Consider the following 24,849-nt stretch of genomic DNA (forward strand, 5'->3'; position numbering starts at 1 on the left):
ACATCTAATAGTAAAACTTACGAGTCTCAGAGACAAAGAGAAAATCCTGAAAGCAGCTTGGGAGAAGAGATATATAACCTACAATGGTAGAAACATCAGATTGGAAACAGACCTATCCACAGAGACCTGGCAGGCCAAAAGGACTGGCATGATATCTTCAGAGCACTAAACGAGAAAAATATGCAGCCAAGAATACTATATCCAGCTAGGCTGTCATTGAAAATAGAAGGAGAGGTGAAAAACTTCACAAACAAAAACTAAAGGAATTTGCAAACACAAAACCAGCCCTAAAAGAAATATTGAAAGGGGTCCTCTAAGCAAAGAGAGAGCCTAAGAGCAGCATAGATCAGAAAGGAACACAGACAATATACAGTCACAGTCCCCTTACAGGCAATACAATGGCACTAAATTTATATCTTTCAATAGTTACCCTGAATGTAACTGGGCTAAATGCCCATCAAAAGACACAGGCTATCAGACTGGATTAAAAAACAAGACCCATCAATATGCTGTCTGCAAGAAACTCATTTTAGACCCAAAGACACCCCCAGATTGAAAGTGAGGGGTGGAAAACCATTTACCATGCTAATGGACACCAAAAGAAAGCTGGGGTGGCAATCCTTATATCAGACAAATTAGATTTTAAACTAAAGACTGTAATAAGAGATGAGGAAGGACACTAATCATACTTAAAGGGTCTATCCAACAAGAAGATCTAACAATTGTAAATATCTATGCCCTAACATGGGAGCAGCCAATTATATAAGGCAATTAATAACAAAAGCAAAGAAACACATTGACAACAATACAATAATAGTGCGGGACTTTAACGCCCTTCTCACTGAAATGGACAGACCATCTAAGCAAAAGATCAACAAGGAAATAAAGTCTTTAAATCAAACACTGGACCAAATGGACTTCACAGACATATTCAGAACATTCCATCCAAAAACAATGGAATACACATTCTTTGCTAGTGCCCATGGAACATTCTCCAGAATTGACCACATCCTAGGTCACAAATCAGGTCTCAACCGATACCAAAAGATTGGGATCATTCCCTGTCTATTTTCAGACCACAATGCTTTGAAACTAGAACTCAATCACAAGAGGAAAGTCGGAAAGAACTCAAATACATGGAAGCTAAAGAGCATCCTACTAAAGAATGAATGGGTCAACCAGGAAATTAAAGAAGAAGTAAAAAAATTCATGGAAACCAATGAAAATGAAAACACAACTGTTCAAAATCTTTGAGATGCAGCAAATGCAGTCCTAAGAGGAAAGTATATAGCAATACAAGCCTTTCTCAAGAAACAAGAAAGGTCTCAAATACACAACAGAATCCTACACCTAAAGGAGCTGGAGAAAGAACAGCAAATAAAGCCTAAACCCAGCAGGAGAAGAGAAATAATGAAGATCAGAGCAGAAATCAATGAAATAGAAACCAAAAGAAGAGTAGAACAGATCAATGAAACTAGGAGCTGGTTCTTTGAAAGAATTAACAAGATTGATAAACCCCTGGCGAGACTTATCAAAAAGAAAAGAAAAATGACCCAAATCAACAAAATCATGAATGAAAGAGGAGAGATCACAATCAACACCAAGGAAATACAAACAATTATAAGAACATATTATGAGCAACTCTATGCCAGCAAATTAGATAACCTGGAGGAAATGGGTGCATTCCTAGAGATGTATCAACTACCAAAATTGAACCAGGAAGAAATAGAAAACCTGGACAGACCTATAACCACTAAGGAAATTGAAGCAGTCATCAAAAATCTCCCAAGAAACAAAGGCCCAGGGCCAGATGACTTCCCAGGGGAATTCTATCAGACATTTCAAGAAGAATTAACACCTATTCTCCTGAAACTGTTCCAAAAAATAGAAATGGAAGGAAAACTTCGAAACTCATTTTATGAGGCCACCATTACCTTGATCCCCAAACCAGACAAAGACCCCATCAAAGAGGAGAATTACAGACCAATACCCTTGATGAACATGGATGCAAAAATTCTCACCAAAATACTAGCCAATAGGATCCAACAGTACATTAAAAGGATTATTCACCATGACCAAGTGGGATTTATGCCTGGGCTGCAAGGTTGGTTCAACATCCTCAAATCAATCAACGTGATACAATACATTAGTAAAAGAAAGAACAAGAACCATGTAATCTTCTCAGTAGATGCAGAAAAAGCATTTGAGAAAGTACAGCATCCTTTCTTGATCAAAACTCTTCAGAGTATAGGGATAGAGGGTACATACCTCAATATCATAAAAGCCATCTATGAAAAACCTACAGCGAATATCATTCTCAATGGGGAAAAGCTGAGAGCTTTTCCCCTAAGGTCAGGAATGCGGCAGGGATATCCACTATCACCACTGCTATTCAACATGGTATTAGAAGTCCTAGCCACAGCAATCAGACAACAAAAAGAAGTCATGGCATCCAAACTGGCAAATAAGTCAAACTCTCACTCTTTGCAGATGATATGATACCGTATGTGGAAAACCCAAAAGACTCCACCCCAAAACTGCTAGAACTCATACAGGAATTCAGTCAAGTAGCAAGATATAAAATCAATGCACAGAAATCAGTGGCATTCCTATACACCAACAACAAGACAGAAGAAAGAGAAATTAAAGAGTCGATCCCATTTACAATTGCACCCAAAACCATTAGATACCTAGGAATAAATTTAACCAAAGAGGCAAAGTATCTGTACTCAGAAAACTATAAAATACTCATGAAAGAAATTGAAGAAGACACAAAGAAATGGAAAAACGTTCCATGCTCATGGATTGGAAGAACAAACATTGTGAAGATGTCAATGCTACCTAGAGCAATCTACACATTCAATGCAATCCCCATCAAAATACCATCCACTTTTTTCAAAGAAATAGAACAAATAATCCTAAAGTGTTTATGGAACCAGAAGAGACCCCGAATAGCCAGAGGAATGTTGAAAAAGAAAAGCAAAGCTGGCGGCATCACAATTCCGGACTTCCAGCTTTATTACAAAGCTGTCGTCATTGGGACAGTATGGTACTGGCACAAAAACAGACACATAGATCAATGGAACAGAATCAAGAGCCCAGAAATGGACCCTCAACTCTATGGTCAACTCACCTTTGACAAAGCAGGAAAGAATGTCCAGTGGAATAAAGACAGTCTCTTCAACAAATGGTGTTGGGAAAATTGGACAGCCACACACAGAAGAATGAAAGTGGACCATTTCCTTACACCACACACAAAAATAGACTCCAAATGGTTGAAAGACCTAAATTGAGACAGGAGTCCATCAAAATCCTAAAGGAGAACACAGGTAGCAACCTCTTTGACCTCAGCCGCAGCAACTTCTTCCTAGAAACATCACCAAAAGCAAGTGAAGCAAGGGCAAAAATGAACTATTGGGACTTCATCAAGATAAAAAGCTTTTGCACAGCAAAAGAAACAGTCCACAAAACCAAAAGACAACCGACAGAATGGGAGAAAATATTTGCAAATGACATATCAGATAAAGGGCTAGTATCCAAAATCTATAAAGAACTTATCTAACTCAACACCCAAAGAACAAATAATCCAATCAAGAAATGGGCAGAAGACATGAACAGACATTTTTCCAAAGAAGACATCCAAATGGCCAACAGACACATGAAAAATTGCTCACCATCGCTCGGCATCAGGGAAATCCAAATCAAAACCTCAGTGAGGTACCACCTCACACCAGTCACAATGGCTAGAATTAACAAGTCAGGAAACGACAGATGTTGGCAGAGATGTGGAGAAAGGGGAACCCTCCTACACTGTTGGTGGGAATGCAAGCTGGTGCAACCCCTCTGGAAAACAGTATGGAGGTTCCTCAAACAGTTGAAAATAGAGCTACCATACAATCCAGTAATTGCACTACTGGTTATTTACCCCAAAGATACAAATGTAGGGATCCGAAGGGGCACGTGCACCCCAATGTTTATAGCAGCAATGTCCACAAGAGCCAAACTGTGGAAAGAGCCAAGATGTCCAACGACAGATGAATGGATAAAGAAGAAGTGGTATATATATATACAATGGAATATTATGCAGCCATCAAAGGGAATGAAATCTTGCCATTTGCAACGACATGGATGGAACTGGAGGGTGTTATGCTGAGTGAAATAAGTCAATCAGAGAAAGACATGTGTCATGACCTCACTGATATGAGGAATTTTTAACCTCAGGAAACTGAGTGTTGCTGGAGTGGTGGGGTGTGGGAGGGATGGGGTGGCTGGGTGATAGACATTGGGGAGGGTATGTGCTACGGTGAGTGTTGTGAATTGTGCAAGACTGTTGAATCACAGATCTGTACTTCTGAAACAAATAACGCAATATATGTTAAGAAAAAAAGAAGAAGAAGAAGATAACGGGGGGGAGAATAAAGGGGAGTAAGTCAGAGGGGGAGACGAACCATGAAAGACGATGGACTCTGGAAAACAAACTGAGGTTTCTAGAGGGGAGAGGGGTCGGGGGATGGGTTAGCCTGGTGATGGGTATTAAAGAGGGCACGTTTTGCGTGGAGCACTGGGTGTTATGAACAAACAATGAATCATGGAACACTACATCAAAAACTAATGATGTAATGTATGGTGATTAACATAACAATAAAAAAATAAAAAAAAGAATGCAATGAACATAGGGTGCAGGTATCTTCAAGACGGTGATTTCAAGCTGCTTCTTAATTTTCTTGAGCTCAAGATAATTATGTGGTGACGTATTCTGTTTTATTTCACTAGAAAGTGTCCCTGTTACTATTTCCTGAAATGTACGTTTTTTTTGTTATTTTTTTATATGAGATTGTAGCTGTGGAGTGTTCCAATTTTAGAAAGATAACTTGTTTCTAACCCTTCGGGTAAGGTGACCCCTAAGCTTTATCTGGTTTCCAGTGCTCCATGACAACAGTCAAAACAGAAACTAAGGTTCCCAAGTTTATTTTAGACCCTCAGAATGAATGTCAGTTTCTGTGGTTGCTTTTCTCTTGGGAATCCCATTTTCACTGAATTGTGACATTCTGCAGAGTTTTTACCATCTTGTTGGGTTAGCAGTGTTTTCCCTAAACTGGTATGCATTATACAACAATATTATAAAAAGTTTTTTGTTATTTTCCGTGGGACCTAATAGCAGACTATTTTCCCTTCCTTAATTCCAGAAACAGAAACATAGTCCAATTTATATTGCTTTATTTTTTCAAAGCAAACATATGTGTTTTTTTGTGCACTTTCTATGATTTAAATATTTAATAATAAAATCTTAAAACAAATGTGACTAACTAAATACTAAATTTTGTTAATTATGAGTGGTGCATATTACAACTTTACACAAGAATTTAAAAACTAATTTGGACTAACACATTCCTCAGCCCTTGATTGACTATGTAGAAAATAAATGGTTTTCTCCATGGCATTTTATACCAATTTTCCCCCAAAATGCTGTTCAACCCACTTCTTCATGCCCCCCACAAAACACACAAATGGCAATTACACTTAGAATAAAAGCCAAAATTATAATGGGGTACACAAAGCTCCACATGATTTAACCTCTGCTTCTCTCTCCTCCACTTCTTAGGCTCCTCATCTTCTCTATCATTCTGCTCTGATCAAATTGGCTTTTTTTTTTTTAGTAATTGTTTTGTTTTGCCATTTTTTAAATTTGAGTGTAGTGCATAGACAATATTAAATTAGTTTCAGGTATAGAAGCAACCTAAGTGTACATCAGTAGATGAATGGATAAGGAAGAGGTGGTATGTATACACAATGGAATATTGCACAGCCATAAAAAAGATGTGATTGTGCCATTTGAGATGATATGGATGGACCTGGAGGGTATTATGCTAAGTGAAATAAGACTGAGAAAGACAAATACCATATGATTTCACTCATACCTGAAATCTAAAACAAACAAATGAATAAACAAACAAAAAGAATCAGCACACATGAAAAAATGTTCATCGTCATTAGCCATCAGGGAAATTCAAATCAAAACCACATTGAGATACCACCTTACACCAGTTAGAATGGCAGAAATTGACAAGGCAAGGAACAACAAATGTTGGAGAGGTTGTGGAGAAGGGGGAACCCTCTTATACTGTTGGTGGGAGTGCAAGTTGGCACAGCCACTTTGGAAAACAGTGTGGAGGTTCCTCAAAAAATTAAAAATAGAGCTACCCTATGACCCAGCAATTGCACTACTGGAAATTTACTCCAAAGACACAGATGTAGTGGAAAGAAGGGCCATATGCACCCCAATGTTCAGAGCAGCAATGTCCACAATAGCCAAACTGCAGAAAGAGCTGAGATGCTCTTCAACAGACTAATGGATAAAGAAGATGTGGTTCATACATACAATGGAATATTACTCAGCCATCAGAAAGGATGAATACCCAACTTTTGCATCAACATGGATGGGACTGGAGGAGAGTATGCTAAGTGAAATAAGTCAAGCAAAGAAAGTCAATTATCATATGGTTTCACTTATTTGTGGGACATAAGGAATAGCATGGAGGACATTAGGAGAAGGAAGGGAAAAATGAAGGGGGGGAATCGGAAACAGAGATGAACCATGAAAGGCTATGGACTCTGAGAAACAAACTGACGGTTTTCAAGGGGAGGTGGGTGGGGGATGGGTTAGCCCGCTGATGAGTATTAAGGAGGGAACGTACTGCATGGAGCACTGGGCGTTATATGCAAACAATGAAACATGGAACACCACATCAAAAACTAATGATGCACTATATGGTGACTAACATAACATAATAATAATAAAGCAGAATCAGACGTATAAGTACAAACTGGCTTTCTTTAGAGTCATAGACTCTTCCAACTTCACGTTTGCAAGTAGTATCCCATTTGCCGAGAGTACTGTTATCCTTATGATTTCTCCACACAACTTCTAGTCACTCTGCAAGTTTCCACTCAGATGTGATTTTCCCCTTGAAGCCTGGAAAGTCCTTTTCAAACTCAATTCTTTATTTTTCTGTGTTTTGTAGTAATTGGTGCCATATTTTTACTGTGAGGAGTAATTCAATTTCTGCCAAACATCTCATGTACTGCATTAAAATAGTAGTGGCATTTTGAAATTTTGAGGTTATATTTGTTGCTATTTGAACTTTTATTTTGAAAACTTTTAAATATAGCAAATGTAATGAACCCTCATATACCTTTCACCCAGCTTTAGATTTATTTAATTTTCAAAATTTTTGAGTTTGAAAAGTTCTAAAACCCTTCTTAGTGTAATATTTGTGCACATTTAATAAAATTGTAGTTCGAAGTTTAGTTTAACCCTGGGTTTCATCAACAGTTTATTAAATATAAAAAATGAATCTGTTCATTACTAGAAATTTTACAAAAATTAAAGAAAACCTTATAGAAGGTAAGTTCTTTAATTATTGGCCTTTATTCCCCTGCAAGGTTATTTTTGTGTCAGGTCATAGATGGAAAAATAATTCAATAACTATTGGCAGTATTTTCTTCAGGAAGTTTTCTCACAGAGAACATTCAGAGAATGGCTTATTTTTTTAAGATTTTATTTTTATTTATTTGAGATAGAGCAAGAGTGAGAGAGTGAGAGAGCATAAGCAGGGGGAAGGGAAAAGGGAGAAGCAGGCTCATCCTAGGACCCTGCGATCATGACCTGAGCTGAAAGCAGACACTTAACCAAGTGAGCCACCCTGGCGTCTCAAGAATGGCTTCTGTGTTTTTGAATTCTTTATATTTTTATAAATCATAAGCTTTTACACAATCCTCTGCATGCAGATGTATGTGTTTGGAGTTAAACAGTTTTCTGTATAACCTTTAAAACTTGATCCATAAACGGCACAAGTTCCATTCTCCATTTCAACCATTGTTAATCTAGATTAGAAAGAAGGACAAATTATATTTGTGATTTTATTAATACATAAATATAAAAATGCAATAAAATAAATATAGGTATTGAAATAATATCATTTCAGAAGGTTTTAGGACCATGCCTGGTCTTTCTTAGTTAAAGGTATGCAAAATATAGCTAACTCAGTTATAAAAGCAGAAGTTACATTCTATTATAAATTATATGCCATTATTTTTTTCTGCATTGGAAATTAGTCAATTTAGGAAGTCTGAAATCTCTTGATATATGTACCTGAGTGAAATGAAAGTTTTTAAATGTTTTTTTTTCAACAAATAGATGAGAAATGAATTTAGAATTCAATTTAGAAGTCAGCAGATGTCATGTTTTATGCAAAAATAAACAATCTTCTTTGGATATATGCAACTTTACTTGGTAAGGAAATAAAAATTGTAAAATTCTCTTATATATTAAATATGTCTATATATATATAAGTATGTATAAATATAAATATATATGTGTGTGTGTGTGCATAGGCATTCCATGTAGAGATAGTTATATCTGTGTATCTATTTGCCTTGGAATCTGGTGATTTGTTTTCTTCCAGGAACAGGTGAGAAATAAAAGGCCAAGGAAAGAGTGAGGATGCATCAGCATGAATATGAACAATAAAATAGTTTGTATTCAAAAGGAGAAGAGAAGAAACTCAGTCCATAGAAACCACTAAATGCTCTTAGTTGGTCTCAGTTTATGCACATTAGAGTCTCATTTTTAAATCTCACTTTGTTTTTGTATTCCTTCAGTTTCTGTGTGTGTTTCCTATACCATTCATATTCCATGTCTGCCAGAGTGCTGATTATTCTGGATTGTACTTATTTGCTTATAACCATATCTCTAACTGAAGTGTGAAGCCCTTGAAGTTGTGTCTTATTCATCTCTGTCATTATCTCTGCATAGTTCCTGGAAATTGAGTTACACTCAACAAATATTTATCACATGCATAAACTGGAACTTAATTTGCCAGTTGTTTTGCTTTTGCTTCTAAAACAAACGTTTACACTTGCAGTGTGGAAAATATTGAGATAAGGTGATACAAATTTTATTAGTATTTCTAGAGAATAAACTTTTTTTTGTCAAAAATAAAATCTCAAGCCATACAGAAATGAGGTCATCCAAGATCAATTCTAAGGTATACTGGGGTTCCAAATATATAATGAGGTAAGAGGGTAAGTAGTTATAATGAATATAAGGGGAGATATGAAAGAAACAGAAGGTTATGCATTGATTACTGCCAACTAACCATTACAGAAGCAAAGTAAACTTCAAAATCAATGAGAAGAGATTTTTTTTAAAAAGATTGATTTATTTTAGAGAGAGAGAAAGGGAGTGGGGAGGACCAGAGGGAGTGAATTTTCAAGCAGACTCCCCTCTGAGCATGGAGCCCAAGGCAGGGCTCAATCCAAGACCCATGAGATCATGACCTGAGATGAAACCAAGAGTCCAAGAGTGGGATGCTTAACCAACTGAACCACCCAGGTGCCTTGAGAAGAGATTTTTTTTTAAAGTCATTTAATGATAATTCTGGCTGTAGAGTAAGAAAGACACATATTTGAATATCTACCAGAATTATTACTCATTTTATAGCTTAGGTGAATTATTCTACACTCTAAGACGCTGTTCCTAACCAGCAAAATTAGGTTAGAAATGACCCCTGTTATAGAGGTTTTTAAGAGTCCTCAATGAGAAGATATATATAAAGTGCTTAAAACTATGTCTGACGGAAAGGAAGCAGCTAATTAACCCGATATTAACATTAATGTTGTTGTGATGTTTTTATTATGTACTACAGAATTAGGGGTTCAAATAAGTAAAATATACTTGAAATAAAGAATTAAAAACTTTTACAGTTATATATAAGGAAAAGCACCTGTTAACTTCATCCCAATTTTAATTTGCTTAATGTATTTGTGATTGTATTGTATCTGAGGGAGAGGAAAGAGAAATGGGGGGGCATTTGAAGAAATGATGGTAGTAAATTTTCTAATTTTGTTTGAAAATTATAAACTCAGATATCCAAGAGTCTCAACAAAACACAAGAACAAGAAAAAAAAAAAGTAATCCAAGGCATATTACAACCAAATTTCTCAAATCCAGTTATAAACCAAGTGGGATTTATTCCTGGGCTGCAAGGTTGGTTCAACATCCTCAAATCAATCAATGTGATACAATACATTAATAAAAGAAGAACAAGAACCATATGATCCTCTCAATAGATGCAGAAAAAGCATTTGACAAAGTACAGCATCCTTTCTTGATTAAAACTCTTCACAGTGTAGGGATAGAAGGTACATACCTCAATATCATAAAAGCCATCTATGAAAAACACGCAGCGAATATCATTCTTAATGGGGAAAAACTGAGAGCTTTTTCCCTAAGGTCAGGAACATGGCAAGGATGGTCCAATATCACCACTGTTATTCAACATAGTACAAGAAGTCCTAGCCACAGCAATCAGACAACAAAAAGAAATAAAAGGCATCCGAATCGGCAAAGAAGTCAAACTCTCACTGTTTGCAGATGATATGATACTTTATATGGAAAACCCAAAAGACTCCACCAAAATGGCTAGAACTCATACAGGAAAACAGTAAAGTGGCAGGATATAAAATCAATGCACAGAAATCAGTGGCATTCCTATACACCAATAAGACAGAAGAAAGAGAAATTAAGGAGTCGATCCCATTTACAATTGCACCAAAAGCCATAAGATATCTAGGAATAAGCCTAACCGAAGAGGTAAAGTTTCTGTACTCTGAAAACTAGAGAACACTTATGAGAGATATTGAGGAAGACACAAAGAAATGGAAAAACGTTCCATGCTCATGGATTGAAAGAACAAATATTGTGAAAATGTCTATGCTACCTAGACCAATCTACACATTTAATGCAATCCCTATCAAAATACCATCCACTTTTTTCAAAGAAATGGAACAAATAATCCTAAAATTTATATGGAACCAGAAAAGACCCCGAATAGCCAAAGGAATGTTGAAAAAGAAAAGCAAAGCTGGCAGCATCACAATTCCAGACTTCAAGCTCTATTACAAAGCTGTCATCATCAAGACAGTATGGTACTGGCACAAAAACAGACACATAGATCAATGGAACAGAATAGAGAGCCCGGAAATGGACCCTCAACTCTATGGTCAACTCATCTTTGACAAAGCAAGAAAGAAAGTCCAATGGAAAAAAGACAGTCTCTTTAACAAATGGTGTTGGGAAAATTGGACAGCCACATGCAGAAGAATGAAACTGGACCATTTCTTTACACCAAACACAAAAATAGACTCAAAATGGGTGAAAGATGTAAGTGTGAAACAGGAGTCCATCAAAATTCTTAAGGAGAACACAGGCAGCAACTTCTTAGACCTCAGCCACAGCAACTTCTTCCTAGAAACATCACCAAAGGCAAGGGAAGCAAGGGCAAAAATGAACTCTTGGGACTTCATCAAGATAAAAAGCTTTTGCCCAGCAAAGAAAACAGTCAACAAAACCAAAAGACAACTGACAGAATGGGAGAAGATATTTGCAAATGACATATCAGATAAAGGGCTAGTATCCAAAATCTATAAAGAACTTATCAAACTCAACACCCAAAGAAGAAATGATCCAATCAAGAAATGGGCAGAAGACATGAACAGATATTTTTCCAAAGAAGACATCCAAATGGCCAACAGACACATTAAAACATCGCTCGGCATCAGGGAAATCCAAATCAAAACCTCAATGAGATACCACCTCACACCAGTCAGAATGGCTAAAATTAACAAGTCAGGAAACGACAGGTGTTGGTGAGGATGCAGAGAAGGGGGAACCCTCCTACACTGTTGGTGGGAATGCAAGCTGGTGCAGTCACTCTGGAAAACAGTATGGAGGTTCCTCAAAAAGTTAAAAATAGAGCTACCCTATGACCCAGCAATTGCACTACTGGGTATTTACCCAAAGATACAAATGTAGTGATACTAAGGGGTACCTGTACCCCAATGTTTATAACAGCAATGTCTACAATAGCCAAACTATGGAAAGAGCCTAGATGTCCATCAACAGATGAATGGATAAAGAAGATGTGGTGTGTAAGACTGATGAATCACAGACCTGTAACCCTGAAACAAATAATACATTATATGTTAACAAAAAAGAAAAAAAAGAAAAAAGTGACTGCAACTGTATTCTGTCTATAAGAGTATTCTGTCTATAAAAGTTTACTTTTAATATAAATGTACACATAGGTTAAAAAAAGAATGCAAAATAAATACCACATTAACACTTATCAAAGAGAACCTGGCAGGGCTATAATTATGATAGACAAAGGAGGATTTCATAGCACACACACAAAAAAGAGCTCATTACATAATGATTAGAGTCATAAATTCATCACGAGTACATAAGAATCCAAACATTTATCAATAGAACTTCAGAATAATTTGGAAAAATTGTTTGAAATGCAAGTAGAATACATAATTCCATAATTATAGTCCAAGATTTCAATATATGTCTTTCAGTAATTAATAGAATAAGTAGAAAATCAGAAAAGATATAGAAGACTGGAGCAATACTCCCAACTAACTTGACCTAATTGAAATTATAGTATACTCTACCCAAGAATAATATAATACACATTCTGTTCAAGTGCACATAGAACATTTCAGAAAATAGACCATAGTCTGGTCCATAAAACTAATCTCAATAAATTTAAGTGGGTCCAAGTCATACAAATTATGCTCTTGACCAAGACGGGACTAAATTAGAACTCAATACAAGAAAAATCTCTGGAAAATTCCTAATGTTGGAAACTAAATAGCACACTTCTGAATAATCCATGGATCAAAGAATACAAAAGGAAATTTAGAAGGTATATTAAACGGAATGAAAATGAAAACACAATATCTCAAAACATGTAAGGATGTTGCTATATTATCTTACATATTAGTAGCCTGAATGCTTCTATTAGAAAAAAAATTTCAAATTAATAGATCAGTTTTCACTACAAAAAACTATGGTGACTTTCTTTCTTTTTTCTTTAGGGGATAGGTAAATGGGAGTCCTTTAATACAGCTGAAGGTTGAATGAGGAACCTGTGTGAATGAATACTGAAAGAAATACAGTGGAAGTAGGGCGCAGAAATTAATGAAATAGAAAATTGACAAATAAGTGATAAATAAGCACCAAAGTGATGTTCATTATCATTAGTCATTAGTGAAATGCAATTAAAACCACAATGAGATACCACTGCACACCTATTAGAATAGCTAAAATGTAAGGGACTGACTGTAACAAGTGTAGACCAGGATGTAGAGCAACTAGAACTCTCACACACTGCTAGTGGGAATGTAAAACGTAACAGTTACTTTGGAAAATAGTTTGGCAGTTTCTTAAAAAGTAAAACACATACCTATTATATTACCCAACCATTCCACTCCTAGGTATTAATGTAAGAGAAAAGAAAGCCTATGTTCATACAAAGACTTGTACACAACTCTTCATTGCAAGTAGCCTTATTGTTAATAGTCAACAACTGGAAATTACCCACCTATCTATCCATCAGCAGATGAAAGGATAATCAAATTGAGCTACACTCATAGATGGAATCCCTCTCAGGAATAAAAAGAAATTAATTTTTTATACATGCCTTGAGGTGCCTGAATCTCAAAATAATTATACTGAGTGAAAAAGCCAGACATAAGAATAGTACATATGGGGCGCATGGGTGGCTCAGTTGGTTAAGCGACTGCCTTTGGCTCAGGTCATGATCCTGGAGTCCCGGGATCGAGTCCTGCATCGGGCTCCCCGCTCAGCGAGGAGCCTGCTTCTCCCTCTAACCCTACTCCCTCTCATGTACTCTCTCTCTCTCTCATTCTCACTCTCTCAAAATAAATAAGTAAATCTTAAAAAAAAAATGAATAGTACATATGGCAGAAATCCATTTATATTAAATTCTATAAATTGCAAATTAATCTATAATGGCAGAAAGCAGATTAGTTGCCTGGGGACAGAAAGAGGTGGGCAGAAAGGGATAAGAAGCAGATATTACAAAGGTGCAAAGGGAAAGTTTTGCAGGTGATAAATATGTTAATTATTTTGATGTTATTAATGGTTTTGTGGATGTATACCTTTTTCAAAATTTATCAAATTGTACACTTTAAATATGTGTAGTTTATTGAATGTAATTAGATCTCAACAATTCAGTTAATAACCTCAAGAAAGAATATGTTTTTGATATTTAACCTCTCCTCTAGTCTCCTTATCTGTAAAATGGCCATAGTATTATGTACTGCTAAGCAGTACTTAGCACATAGCAAACAATTAATGTAACTCATTATTATTGGTGTTGGCTGCTCTGCTCCATAATCTCCTAAACTTAGGTCCTTAGAGTTTTTTTCTGAATCTATTAGAATATGGGAACATCCTGGCATTGTGTGAAATAATGTGATCTTGAATGACCATAGGGACAGCTTAGAGACAAATCCACAAATAGACACCTATTGCTACAGACTTACTGGCTGGGCAAGAGAATGGTGCCATCTTCCCACTGCCAAGATCCATTTGCTGGAATTTGTATTAGTCCCATCCAGTGATATGACTTCACCAATTTAAAGAAATCCTGTTTGAGACCACAAATAAAATCAGTGCTTAGAATTTTAGTTAATACAAGGCCATAATCATTCAATCATTTTTTTCCCACACTTAGGGAAATGAATTCTGTCCTCTAGCCTAATTCTGACTTAAACACTGTACATAATACCTACAATTTCTGTGTTTTCTTATTTTTATTTATTTTTTTAAATTTTGAATTTTAATATTTTTAAAAAGGCTTTATTTATCTATTTGAGAGAGAGAACAAGGGAGAGAGAGAAAGAGCACACAAGTGGGGGGGAGGGGCAGAGGGAGAGGGCAAAGCAGGCTCTCTACTGAGCAAGGGGCCTGATGCAGGGCTCCATCCCAAGACTCTGGGATCAGGACCTGACCTGAAGGCAGATGCTTAACCGACTGAGCCACCCAGGTGCCCAGTGCTTTCTTATTTTTGATGCAGAAAGATTTAGGGTGGATATATCTCAGTCTTAGTGCCTCTCTTATGTTTCAGGTTTATATTCCAGTGATTTGCCTCACATGTTAGAAATGAATATAAGAAGGGAAATTAAAACAAACACTCAACCTGATCCTCTCTGCTGTATATCTTCAGGAGACTGGAATTTTGAGACATACAAGAAGCTTGGCTCTGGTACCAGCTTTTGCTCTCATTAAAAAATTGGTAGCAGTTATTTCTATAACATATCCAGTTTTTAGGACATGGGCCACAATAACATTCTGAAAGAGAGAATATATTCTTAATTCTGTACAAGTTTGAACATTATAGCAGATTTTGTCTAGACAGGTTAAATACTCTTTTATTGTAACTTTAACATTCCAGATAAACCAATCTGATCATCTCCAATGACATATCTTTACACATTTATATATATATAGAGAGAGAGAGAGAGAGAGAGAGAGAGATGCCAAAACTAAATATCTTCTTCTTTTTAGAAGCACTCTTTCATTGTTAACCCATAAAAAATTTTGGAATGTTGTGGATCATGGACAAAAATTAATAATTTTCTTATACATTCTCTTGTTAACAACATTGGATACATGCCTATACTCAATTATATAGAGATTCATGTAACTTGTGCTTCAAAATGTTAAAAAAAACTTTCACTTACCTTGCAAAGAAATTGGAGCTTCTTTGTTGAATAATGCTATTAAAATAATCATTAAGAGGATTAAGAGGTACCAACTTTCAGTTATAAAATAAGTCATGAAGATGAAAAGTACAGCATAGGGAATATAGTCAATAATATTGTAATAACATTGTATAGTGACAGATGGTGATTACACTCATCACTGTGAGCATGGAGTAATGTATAGAATTGTCAAATCACTATGTTGTACAACTAAAACTAATATAAAACTAATGTAAAACACAGTTCAATAATAAAAAAATCAAAATTATTAAAATGTGATTAGTAACATAGTCCTAGCAAAAGTAGACACATTTTTACACTAACAGCAAAAACATAAAGACACATACAATATTGTTAGTTTATGTCTCTGTGCTTCTGAATACTAATCAAAGTAATGCATTGCAATCATTAGATCGAGAATGCTCTATCTACTTCTCTACTATCACTTACAATGTACGATTATGGCACCGCATATCATTACCATTATAATGAAATGGATCCCCATAGCTACAGCAATGGCACGGGCTACGAAAAATGGAGATGCTGTCCAAAAAAAAAAAAAGTGAGAAAGAATAAAAAATAAATATTAAAAAGTTTTGGTATGTTCATGTTTGATATAAATGTTATGAGTGTTTTTTATGGGAGGAGTGATATCAGTACTTTTACCTTAATTGTTTTTTTCAGAACAAGTAAAATAGGTACTTTGTAAGTGATTAAAAAAAAAAGACAATAGAAATGCACATTCCCTCCTGTTTCTCTCTAAAAATTCTCCAGTTCCCTCTTTAGAGTAAATCATGGTTATAATTTTTAATTTTTTTAATGTAGATACCATAACAAACACAGACAGTTCCCTTCAATCCCTTTTTAAAAACATTTTGAAGAAAGTATGGAAAATATTCTGTGATTTTTTTTTTTGCTTACGAAAATATCTTAATGATTATTCTATATCATATCTTATAAAGTCAAAATTTTATATATAGCTGTTTTCATTCCTTTCATTGGTATATGGACAAAATCTATTGACAGACATTTAATTTTTTCCAATGTGTATTTAAATCATTTCTTAGTTTTGCTATTAGATATAACAATATGAATAACATTTTATATATACCTGTGTATATTTTTGAGTTCCTCTCTAAGAAAAATCCCTGAGAGAGTAATTGCTGAGTCAAAGGGCATTTTCATTTAAAATTTTTGTAATGATTGACATTTTCAGTCCAAAGAAGAAATACCAATTTATTTAGTATCAAAAATAAATTTAAAAGCCTGTTTGCTCACATCTTCTCTGCATTAAATATTATTCACATTTTAAATTGTGTAAATCTTATAAGCAATATTTTTAATTTAAATTTTATTTTTTCTGTTATGAATAAGATTGGCATTTACTATGGTTAAGTAATGTTTTTATTTTATTTCTCTGAGACTTCTCTTGTTTGTATTGAGTAGCTGGTTCCTTGTTTACTTTTTGGGTTAAGGATATTAGTTCATTTCTTACCATATGTTTTGCAAACACACATCTCAGATATTTTTGTTTTAACATTATGAAATTGTGGGGGTGCTGAACTGCATAATGGTTGACTTGACCAAATTTTCCTTTATGGCTGTTTTTTTTTGGATATGAATAAAATGTCTTCATTATTCTGAGTTTATAAAGTATATTACACTCATGTGTCATCATGGGTTATATGGTTTCCTTTTTTATTTGACCTGTTTGGTGTGTGTGTGTGTGTGTGTGTGTGTAATAAATAAGGTAGGAACTTAAATTTATAATTTTTTTTCCCAAATGAGCACTGAATTTTTCTAACATCATTTATTGAACAAGTCAATGTGTTCTCATTGATATGAAATGCCACCTTTAGAATGTAATACATTCATATTTGTATTTTCATTTATTCTTATATTCTTTATGTGTTTTCCATTCAAACTATATGTAAAATTCCCTTAGTTTTATAATATGCTTGAGTTTTTCACAGTATCCACAATTTATATTACATTTCTTTTTCAGAATAATTTGGCTATCATTACACTTTATGTGTACCCTAAGAACTTAAGAAAAAAAGAACTTTAAGCTTTTCAAGAACCTGTACTTTTAAAATATGGTAATTTATCTTTCAATAGCATCACATTAAATGCATAAATATATGGAGATAATTTACTTCTTTAAAATGTCTTTTCCCATTAGGCATGTCTTATTTTATGTTCATCAACACAACTTTAAATTAATAAGTTTACTTCTAGAGTTTTTAATTAAAAAGTTTATTTCTGTCTTTTCAAAAAAATTTTGCTGTTATATATATGACATTTTTGTTTCATAACATTTTTCTTGTTTTTGTAGTTAGTAAACCAATTGATTTTTATATCTTATTTGTAATCAAGTCCTCATATCAGATTTCCTTATTGTTTGTCATATTTTTGGGTGAAGCTTTTGAGGGCTTTTTAAATTATTTTAAATTACAAATTTTTGCAAATAATATTAATTTTGCCTTTTTATTGTAATTTTATATCATTTGCTTTCTTCTTTTTCTTGGTTATTCATGTTGGCTATCACCAGCAGAACAATTAATATTACTCAACAGCAATGATAGCAAAAATCCTTGCCTTTTCTAACTATAATGAAAATGCTACTAACATTTATCAATAAGCATAATGATAGCTTCTGAATATAAATATATATATTTGAAAAACAGTATTTAATTTTAGAGATTTTAAAAATTAAGTCCTTTTTAAGAATTCACAGTGATTTTTATCGAAAACCTTTTTAACATTATGCATATGATCATGCAATCTTTCCCCTTTGATGACTACATATGGCCCATTTCCATTCTTATAATCAACTCATAAGGTGGTGCTATTTGATAATCATTTATTTTTTAACATTTAATGAAAATTCATAGGTGAGAAGTCTGCTGTTTTCCTTTCTGTGTAAGCTATTTCAGGCTCTATTTTCAATGATATTCTGGCTTGATAAAAGACAGCTTATCTTCATCAGTGCATTCTGAAACATTTCTTTGAATGGCAATCAAATTGTTGCTTCCACACCTTTTAAGAACAGAACTCTGAAAGATATTTTGTATTTCCTCTATCTTTTGTTTCCCTTTCTATTTATTCCTCCTTAAAGTTAGTTGTTCAGTGCTCTCTTAGAAACTGCTGTCTCACAGTCAATGCAATTTCTAGCAAGATACCAACAGCATTTTTCACAGAGCTAGATTAAACAATCCTAAACTTTGTATGGAACCATGAAGGACTCTGAATACCCAAAGCAAACTTGAGAAAGAAAAGCAAAACTGGAAGTATTACAATTCCGGACTTCAAGTTATATTACAAAGGTGTAGCGATCAAGACAGTATGGTCCTGACATGAAAATAGACACATAGATCAATAGAATAGAATAGAAAATCCAGAAATCAACCCACAACTCTAAGGTTAACCAATATTTGACAAAGCAGGAAAGAGTAGCCAATGGAAAAAGGACAGTCTCTTCAATAAATGGTTTTGGGAAAACTGGAGAGCAACATGCAGAAGAATGAAGCTGGACCACTTTTTTACACCATATACAGAAATAAATTCAAAATTGATGAAAGACCTAAATGTGAGACAGGAAACCATGAAAATCCTAGAGGAGAACAAAGGCAGTAAACTCTTTCGACATTGGCTGTAGCAATTTCTTACTAGTATGTCTCCTGAGGCAAGGGAAACAAAAGCATAAATAAACTATTGGAACTTATCAAAATAAAAAGCTTCTTCACAGTATGGGAAACACTCAACAAAACTAAAAGGCAACCTACAGAATGGGAAAAGATATTTGCAAATGACATATCTGATAAAGGGTTAGTATCCAAAATATATGAAGAACTTATAAAACTCAACACCCAAAAAACAAATAACCCAGTTAAAATGGGCAGAAGGCATGAATAGACATTTTCCAAAGAAGACATCCAGGTGGTCAACAGACACATGAAAAGATGCCCAACATCACTCATCATCAGGGAACTACAAATCAAACTATGATTAGAAATAACCTGACACCAGTCAAAATGGCTAAAATGAACAACACAGGAAACAAGAGATGTTTGTGAGGTATTGGACAAAAGGGAACCCTCATGCATTGTTGGTAGGAATGCAAACTGGTGTAGCTACTGTAGAAAAAAGTATGGCGGTTCCTCAAAAAGTAAAAAATAGAACTATCCTACAATCCAACAATTGTACTACCAGGTATTTACCCAAAGGATACAAAAATAACTAATTCAAAGGGATAGATGCACCCTGATGTTTATGGCAGCATTATCAACAATAGCCAAATTATGGAAAGATCACAACTGTCCATTGACTGATAAATGGATAAAGAAGTGTGTGTGTGTGTGTGTGTGTGTGTGTGTGTATAGTGGAATCTTACTCAGCCATCATAAAGAATGAAATCTTGCCATTTGCTATGATGTGGGTGGGCTAGAGAGTTTTATGCCAAATGAAATCAGTCAGTCAGAGGAAGACAAATACGATATGATTTCACTCATATGTGGAATTTAAGAAACAAAACAAATGAACATGGGGGAAAAAAGGCAAACCAAGAAACAGACTCTTACCTATAGAGAAAAAACTGATGGTTACCAGAGGGGAGGTGGGTGGGGGCTGGGTGAGATAAGTGATGGGGATTAAAGCGAGCACTTGTTGTGATGAGTACGGGGTGTTGTATGTAAGTATTGAATCACTAAATTCTAAACCTGAAACTAATATTATACCATATGTTAACTAACTGGAATTTAAATAAAAACTTGAAAAAAATATCAAGAAACTGCTGTTTCAGTTGCCATTATTATGTTAATGATGATCTCATCATTTGTAGGGCATGAAAAAATCCTAAACTGAACAATTTCTGCTAATTGTATTATATATTCCAATATTATACTAGAGTTAATTTCATTTCTGCTTTTCTCATTAAGGTAAAAGAAACTGAATGCTAATCACTGATCTAATCATATAGATTCCAAGATTCACCTCAGTATACTGAGAGAAGACAAATGGAATATTGAACTTACGGTTTTCTCCATGTTTCCTTGCGATTAATGTAGACTTTCTCTTTTGCCATTGTGGAGCAGTACCATGCTTTACCAGCTCACAGTTATAATTATGGACTTCATTCATCTCTAGAGGAAAACAATTCAGGCCAACAGGAGTCATAGCCTTTCAGCCCCTTGGGTCATAATTTTTATAATTTAACTTGCCATACTATTCATATCCTTTTTAAAGTATAACATCAAGTTACTTTTGTTTTATATTACTTCATTACTATGATTTTTGCACTTTGTATAAAATTATTTTTATTCTATGGCAAAATATCTTTTTTTTCTTAAGATTTTATTTATTTTGACAGAGAGAAAGAGAGAGTACAAGCAGGCGGAGCAGCAGGTAGAGGGAGAGAAGCAGGCTCCCTCAACAGGGAGCCCAATGTGGGGCTCCATCCCAGGACCCTGGGATTGTGACCTGAGCTGAGGGCAGACGTTTAACCGACTGAGCCACCCAGGCACCCCTCTATGGCAAAATATCTTTAGCAAGATCTTATGTACCATAAAATAAGTTAATTCTTAGCATGCAATAAAATCTAACATTAAAATAAAGACAGTGTATAATAAAAAAGACAGGGGCCTAGGGAGTTAGACATGTGTTTAATTCATAGAGCCACATTTGCTAAGTTAATAACTTCATGAATTACAAAAAAAAAAAAAGAAAAAAGAAAAAGAAAGGAAAAGTAAAGAGGAAACAAAGGAGAAAGGGAAAGAAAAGAACAAAGGATATCAACACAAACTGTGAGGAGTACTTTAAAAAGTGAAATTAAATAATATTCATTTAGAATCAATAATGTTAATCATGTAGTAAACAGTAAATGCCTTTCTTTTTTTTAGTGAAGGACATACAAATAATAAGGTGTAAAAGTTTAAAATAAATACAAATAATCTTGCCTTTGAACAAAACAAGTAAAAAACCACTTTGCTCTCTTCATGAAATAGTAATCATTACTGGATATGTAAAAACTTTTTATAATGAAATGTTAATACTAATTATCTTTTTTACCTAAAATTAAACTAAAGCATTGTTTGTACATACCATATGTAACTTAATTATCAAACATGTGAAGAGGGTAGGTATTATTTTATGGATGAAGAAATTGAATGTTATAGGTGGCCAAAGTCATATTTGTATTTAATATAATGCTAGAAATAGAAATCTATTAATGTAAATATAGCATGCTTTATATCTCTATTTGATAGAGAAAGGAAACTCAAGTGCATAGAAGCTGTGGATTGTCCCAGATCTCAAAACTAGAGACTAGTAAAAGTTTGACTAAAATTTTTCTAACTCCAAATCCTTATGCTGTCACTATTTCAGGCTACCTCAAATTGTGAAAGATTTTACTTTAGGTAGTTAATGAAACAAAGGAAGAAAAAAGTTCTCAAGTTTTCAAAAACTCCATTTAAAATATAACATGAAATGAACATAAGTGAATCAGAGTAATTTGTTTTCTTATGCCTTGTATGCTAGTATCAAATTCTGGGTATCTTAAAATTATATACAGGCCAAACTGCACATTTATGTGGAGAACACATACCCATGTTGTGATGGTCCCACCGATCTCGGATCAACTTCATTGTTTGATTATGACTGTTTATTTACTCCAGAGATGAATCCAAAATCTTCATTTTGAAGATGACATATCTTCCTTAGAAAAACAAGAATACAAAAATATCTCTGCTTCTCTCCCTCTGCCTGCTGCTCCGCCTGCTTGTACTCTCTCTTTCTCTCTGTCAAAATAAAGAGTTCATACAAAGCCAGGCAAAATTTTTTTTTATGTTTCTCTTGGTTATAAAATAATAAATAATTATTTCAAAAATATAATGGGTGTTTTTAATTCACCTACATTAAGCTACTTAGCCAAAAATATTTTCCATCACAGATCTTGAATGACAACACATATAGTTTTCTGTTTGTAGTTATTTTATTTGGTGACAATTTTTTTTGGCAAGGCAAATTTGGGTAAGATATATGAATATTTGGATGTTTGTTCCTAGTACATATTAATTCAACTTCTGTCCATATTATCATCATTATTATAATCATCACCACCATCATCATCATCATCTACAAGTTATCACCATCATTATTAGCAAAAATAATCTCATGTTTATTTATATAGCAACATCTTACAGTGTCTAGAAGAGCTCTCAGAGAGAGATGACTCTTTAGGGGCACCTGGGTGGCTCAGTCATTAAGCATCTGCCTTTGGCTCAGGTCATGATCCCAGGGTCCCGGGATGGAGCCCCACATTGGGCTCCGTGCTCAGTGGAAAGCCTACTTCTCCCTTTCCCACTCCCCCTGCTTGTGTTCCCTCTCTCGCTATGTCTCTCTGTCAAATAATAAAATCTTTTTTTAAAAAAAGAAATGACTATTTAATAAATATACATAGTGAATGGATTTTAAAAAAGCTGTTTCATGTTTGATCATGGTAGTAAGAAGCAACAACATGTTTTTTTTCATTTTGCAAATAAAGTTGTGTATCACAGAAGCTAAGTGCCCTGCACAAGAACAGAAAATTCCCATGTGTGAATTCAAATGGAAATTCAATCCTCTAATCCCAAATGTAGATTTATTCCTCTAGTTTTATTTAATGACAAGACTCCATCTTATAGCAACATCATAATGTGTTATTCTTCAGTAAATATATCCTGCCTACTCACCACTGAATACAGTGAAAAACAGTATATACCTCAGAAGTAAGAAGCATTCCTTGACCTCCGTATTTCTATTGAAAGAAGCAGTTATAATTACCTTATGTTGTAAATATTTTTGGAAACTTTCTTGAGTCTGAAACCTCAAGAATTTCTCATTTCTTAAATAACAGTTGTTAGAAACACAAACACACACAAAAACACACCTGATCAAAGAAGGAAGGTCTTGATTTTTGCGGATAAAAGTCTCCTTTACAAATGAAAAATTTAGACATGTCCTGAGTTATCACTTTAGAACTAAAACTAGAGATGTACAGTCAATTCTGATTCCTGAGAAAGATAAGACAAATGTTACTGTAATCTCGTCTTGTGAAGAAACAACACAAACCACACTACTTCCACTTTATCACAGCACAGAAAATTCTACTAAGTGGCGAAATAAATGCGAGGTGTTAACATGATTTTATGACTTAAATGATCAATGCAATGATAAGAAGTTTCCCAGAGTTTTGAGAAACAATGGTGGGCTTAGATCATCTCTTCCTGAATTAAAAGTGAAAAGTTGTTCTAAAATATGGTTGTAAGTACTATGTGGGAAAAAAAGAAGAAAATTAAGTTAACTTCATAATCAAATTGTACACATGCTGTTATAAATTTGAATGGAATCAAGTATGCTGTATCATATAAGTTGGAACCATAGAAAGATATCTTTCATATACATATACATATATAAGTATATGCACACACATAAATGCATACAAGTATATAGACATCTATGTGTACACACATGATCTTTTAACTATAAAAATATAAAGTGTATATAAAATAAAAGTTCCATAATGAACCATCATATGCCTAGCTTCAACAATTATCAGTTTGTGGTTAATAGGACTTCATTTATGATATATGCGGTGTCCCACATCCATCTCTGTGCCTATTAAATAGGGCCTTTTCTCTACTTTCCTTGTGAACATCACTCATTATATTACTCTCTATTTCTCAGAACATTAGCACCAAATCTTATGCCAGAATAGCAATATAATCAACTATAATGTCTTAGTGTTCTGGTTTTCAGCTACTCACAATTGTTACATTAAAAAGTGATAAAGAGGACTGCCAGACCCAAAAGGAGCCTTTGGAGAAAGGGGAACCCTCTTACACTGTTGGTGGGAATGCAAACTGGTACAGCTATTCTGAAAAACAGTATGGAGGTTCTTCAGAAAGTTAAAAATAGAGCTATCCTATGACCTAGCAATTGCACTACTAAGTATTTATCCAAAGGATACAAAATAGTGATTCAAAGGGGCATCTTCACCCCAATGTTCATAGCAACAATGTCTACAATAGCTAAACTATGGAAAGAGCCCAGGTGCCCACCGACAGATGAATGGATAAAGAAGATGTAGCATATCTATACAATGGAATATTACTCAGCCATCAAAAAAGAGAAGTCTTACCATTTGCAACGACATGGATGGATCCAGAGGGTATTATG

General features: G+C 34.4%; 1 protein-coding gene across 5 annotated transcripts in view; it reads right to left on the bottom strand.

Annotated features, from left to right (window-relative positions):
• Positions 1-24,849, bottom strand: part of KLRK1 (killer cell lectin like receptor K1) — a 37,649-nt gene extending 12,800 nt beyond the window's left edge. Inside the window, exons 1-9 of one of the 5 annotated variants that reach the window (XM_028119867.2) lie at positions 24,812-24,835; positions 23,561-23,684; positions 22,238-22,344; positions 20,670-20,777; positions 16,087-16,179; positions 15,616-15,651; positions 15,072-15,223; positions 14,416-14,519; positions 7,549-7,884 (exon numbers count right to left, since the gene is read on the bottom strand). In XM_028119867.2, coding sequence (XP_027975668.1) covers positions 7,767-7,884; positions 14,416-14,519; positions 15,072-15,223; positions 15,616-15,651; positions 16,087-16,179; positions 20,670-20,777; positions 22,238-22,277 — 651 coding nt within the window. In that variant the 5' untranslated portion in view covers positions 22,278-22,344; positions 23,561-23,684; positions 24,812-24,835 and the 3' untranslated portion in view covers positions 7,549-7,766. Of the gene's footprint in view, positions 1-7,548; positions 7,885-14,415; positions 14,520-15,071; positions 15,224-15,615; positions 15,652-16,086; positions 16,180-20,669; positions 20,778-22,237; positions 22,431-23,560; positions 23,685-24,811 lie in introns of those variants that run through there. The other 4 variants (XM_028119866.2, XM_028119865.2, XM_088025916.1 and 1 more) reach the window with 4 other exon arrangements.

The sequence above is a fragment of the Eumetopias jubatus genome, unplaced genomic scaffold (genome assembly GCF_037043125.1).
Source record: "Eumetopias jubatus isolate StellerSeaLion01/CBP00866 unplaced genomic scaffold, mEumJub1_p1.0 scaffold_8, whole genome shotgun sequence".
In the NCBI taxonomy this organism is placed as follows: Eukaryota; Metazoa; Chordata; class Mammalia; order Carnivora; family Otariidae; genus Eumetopias; species Eumetopias jubatus.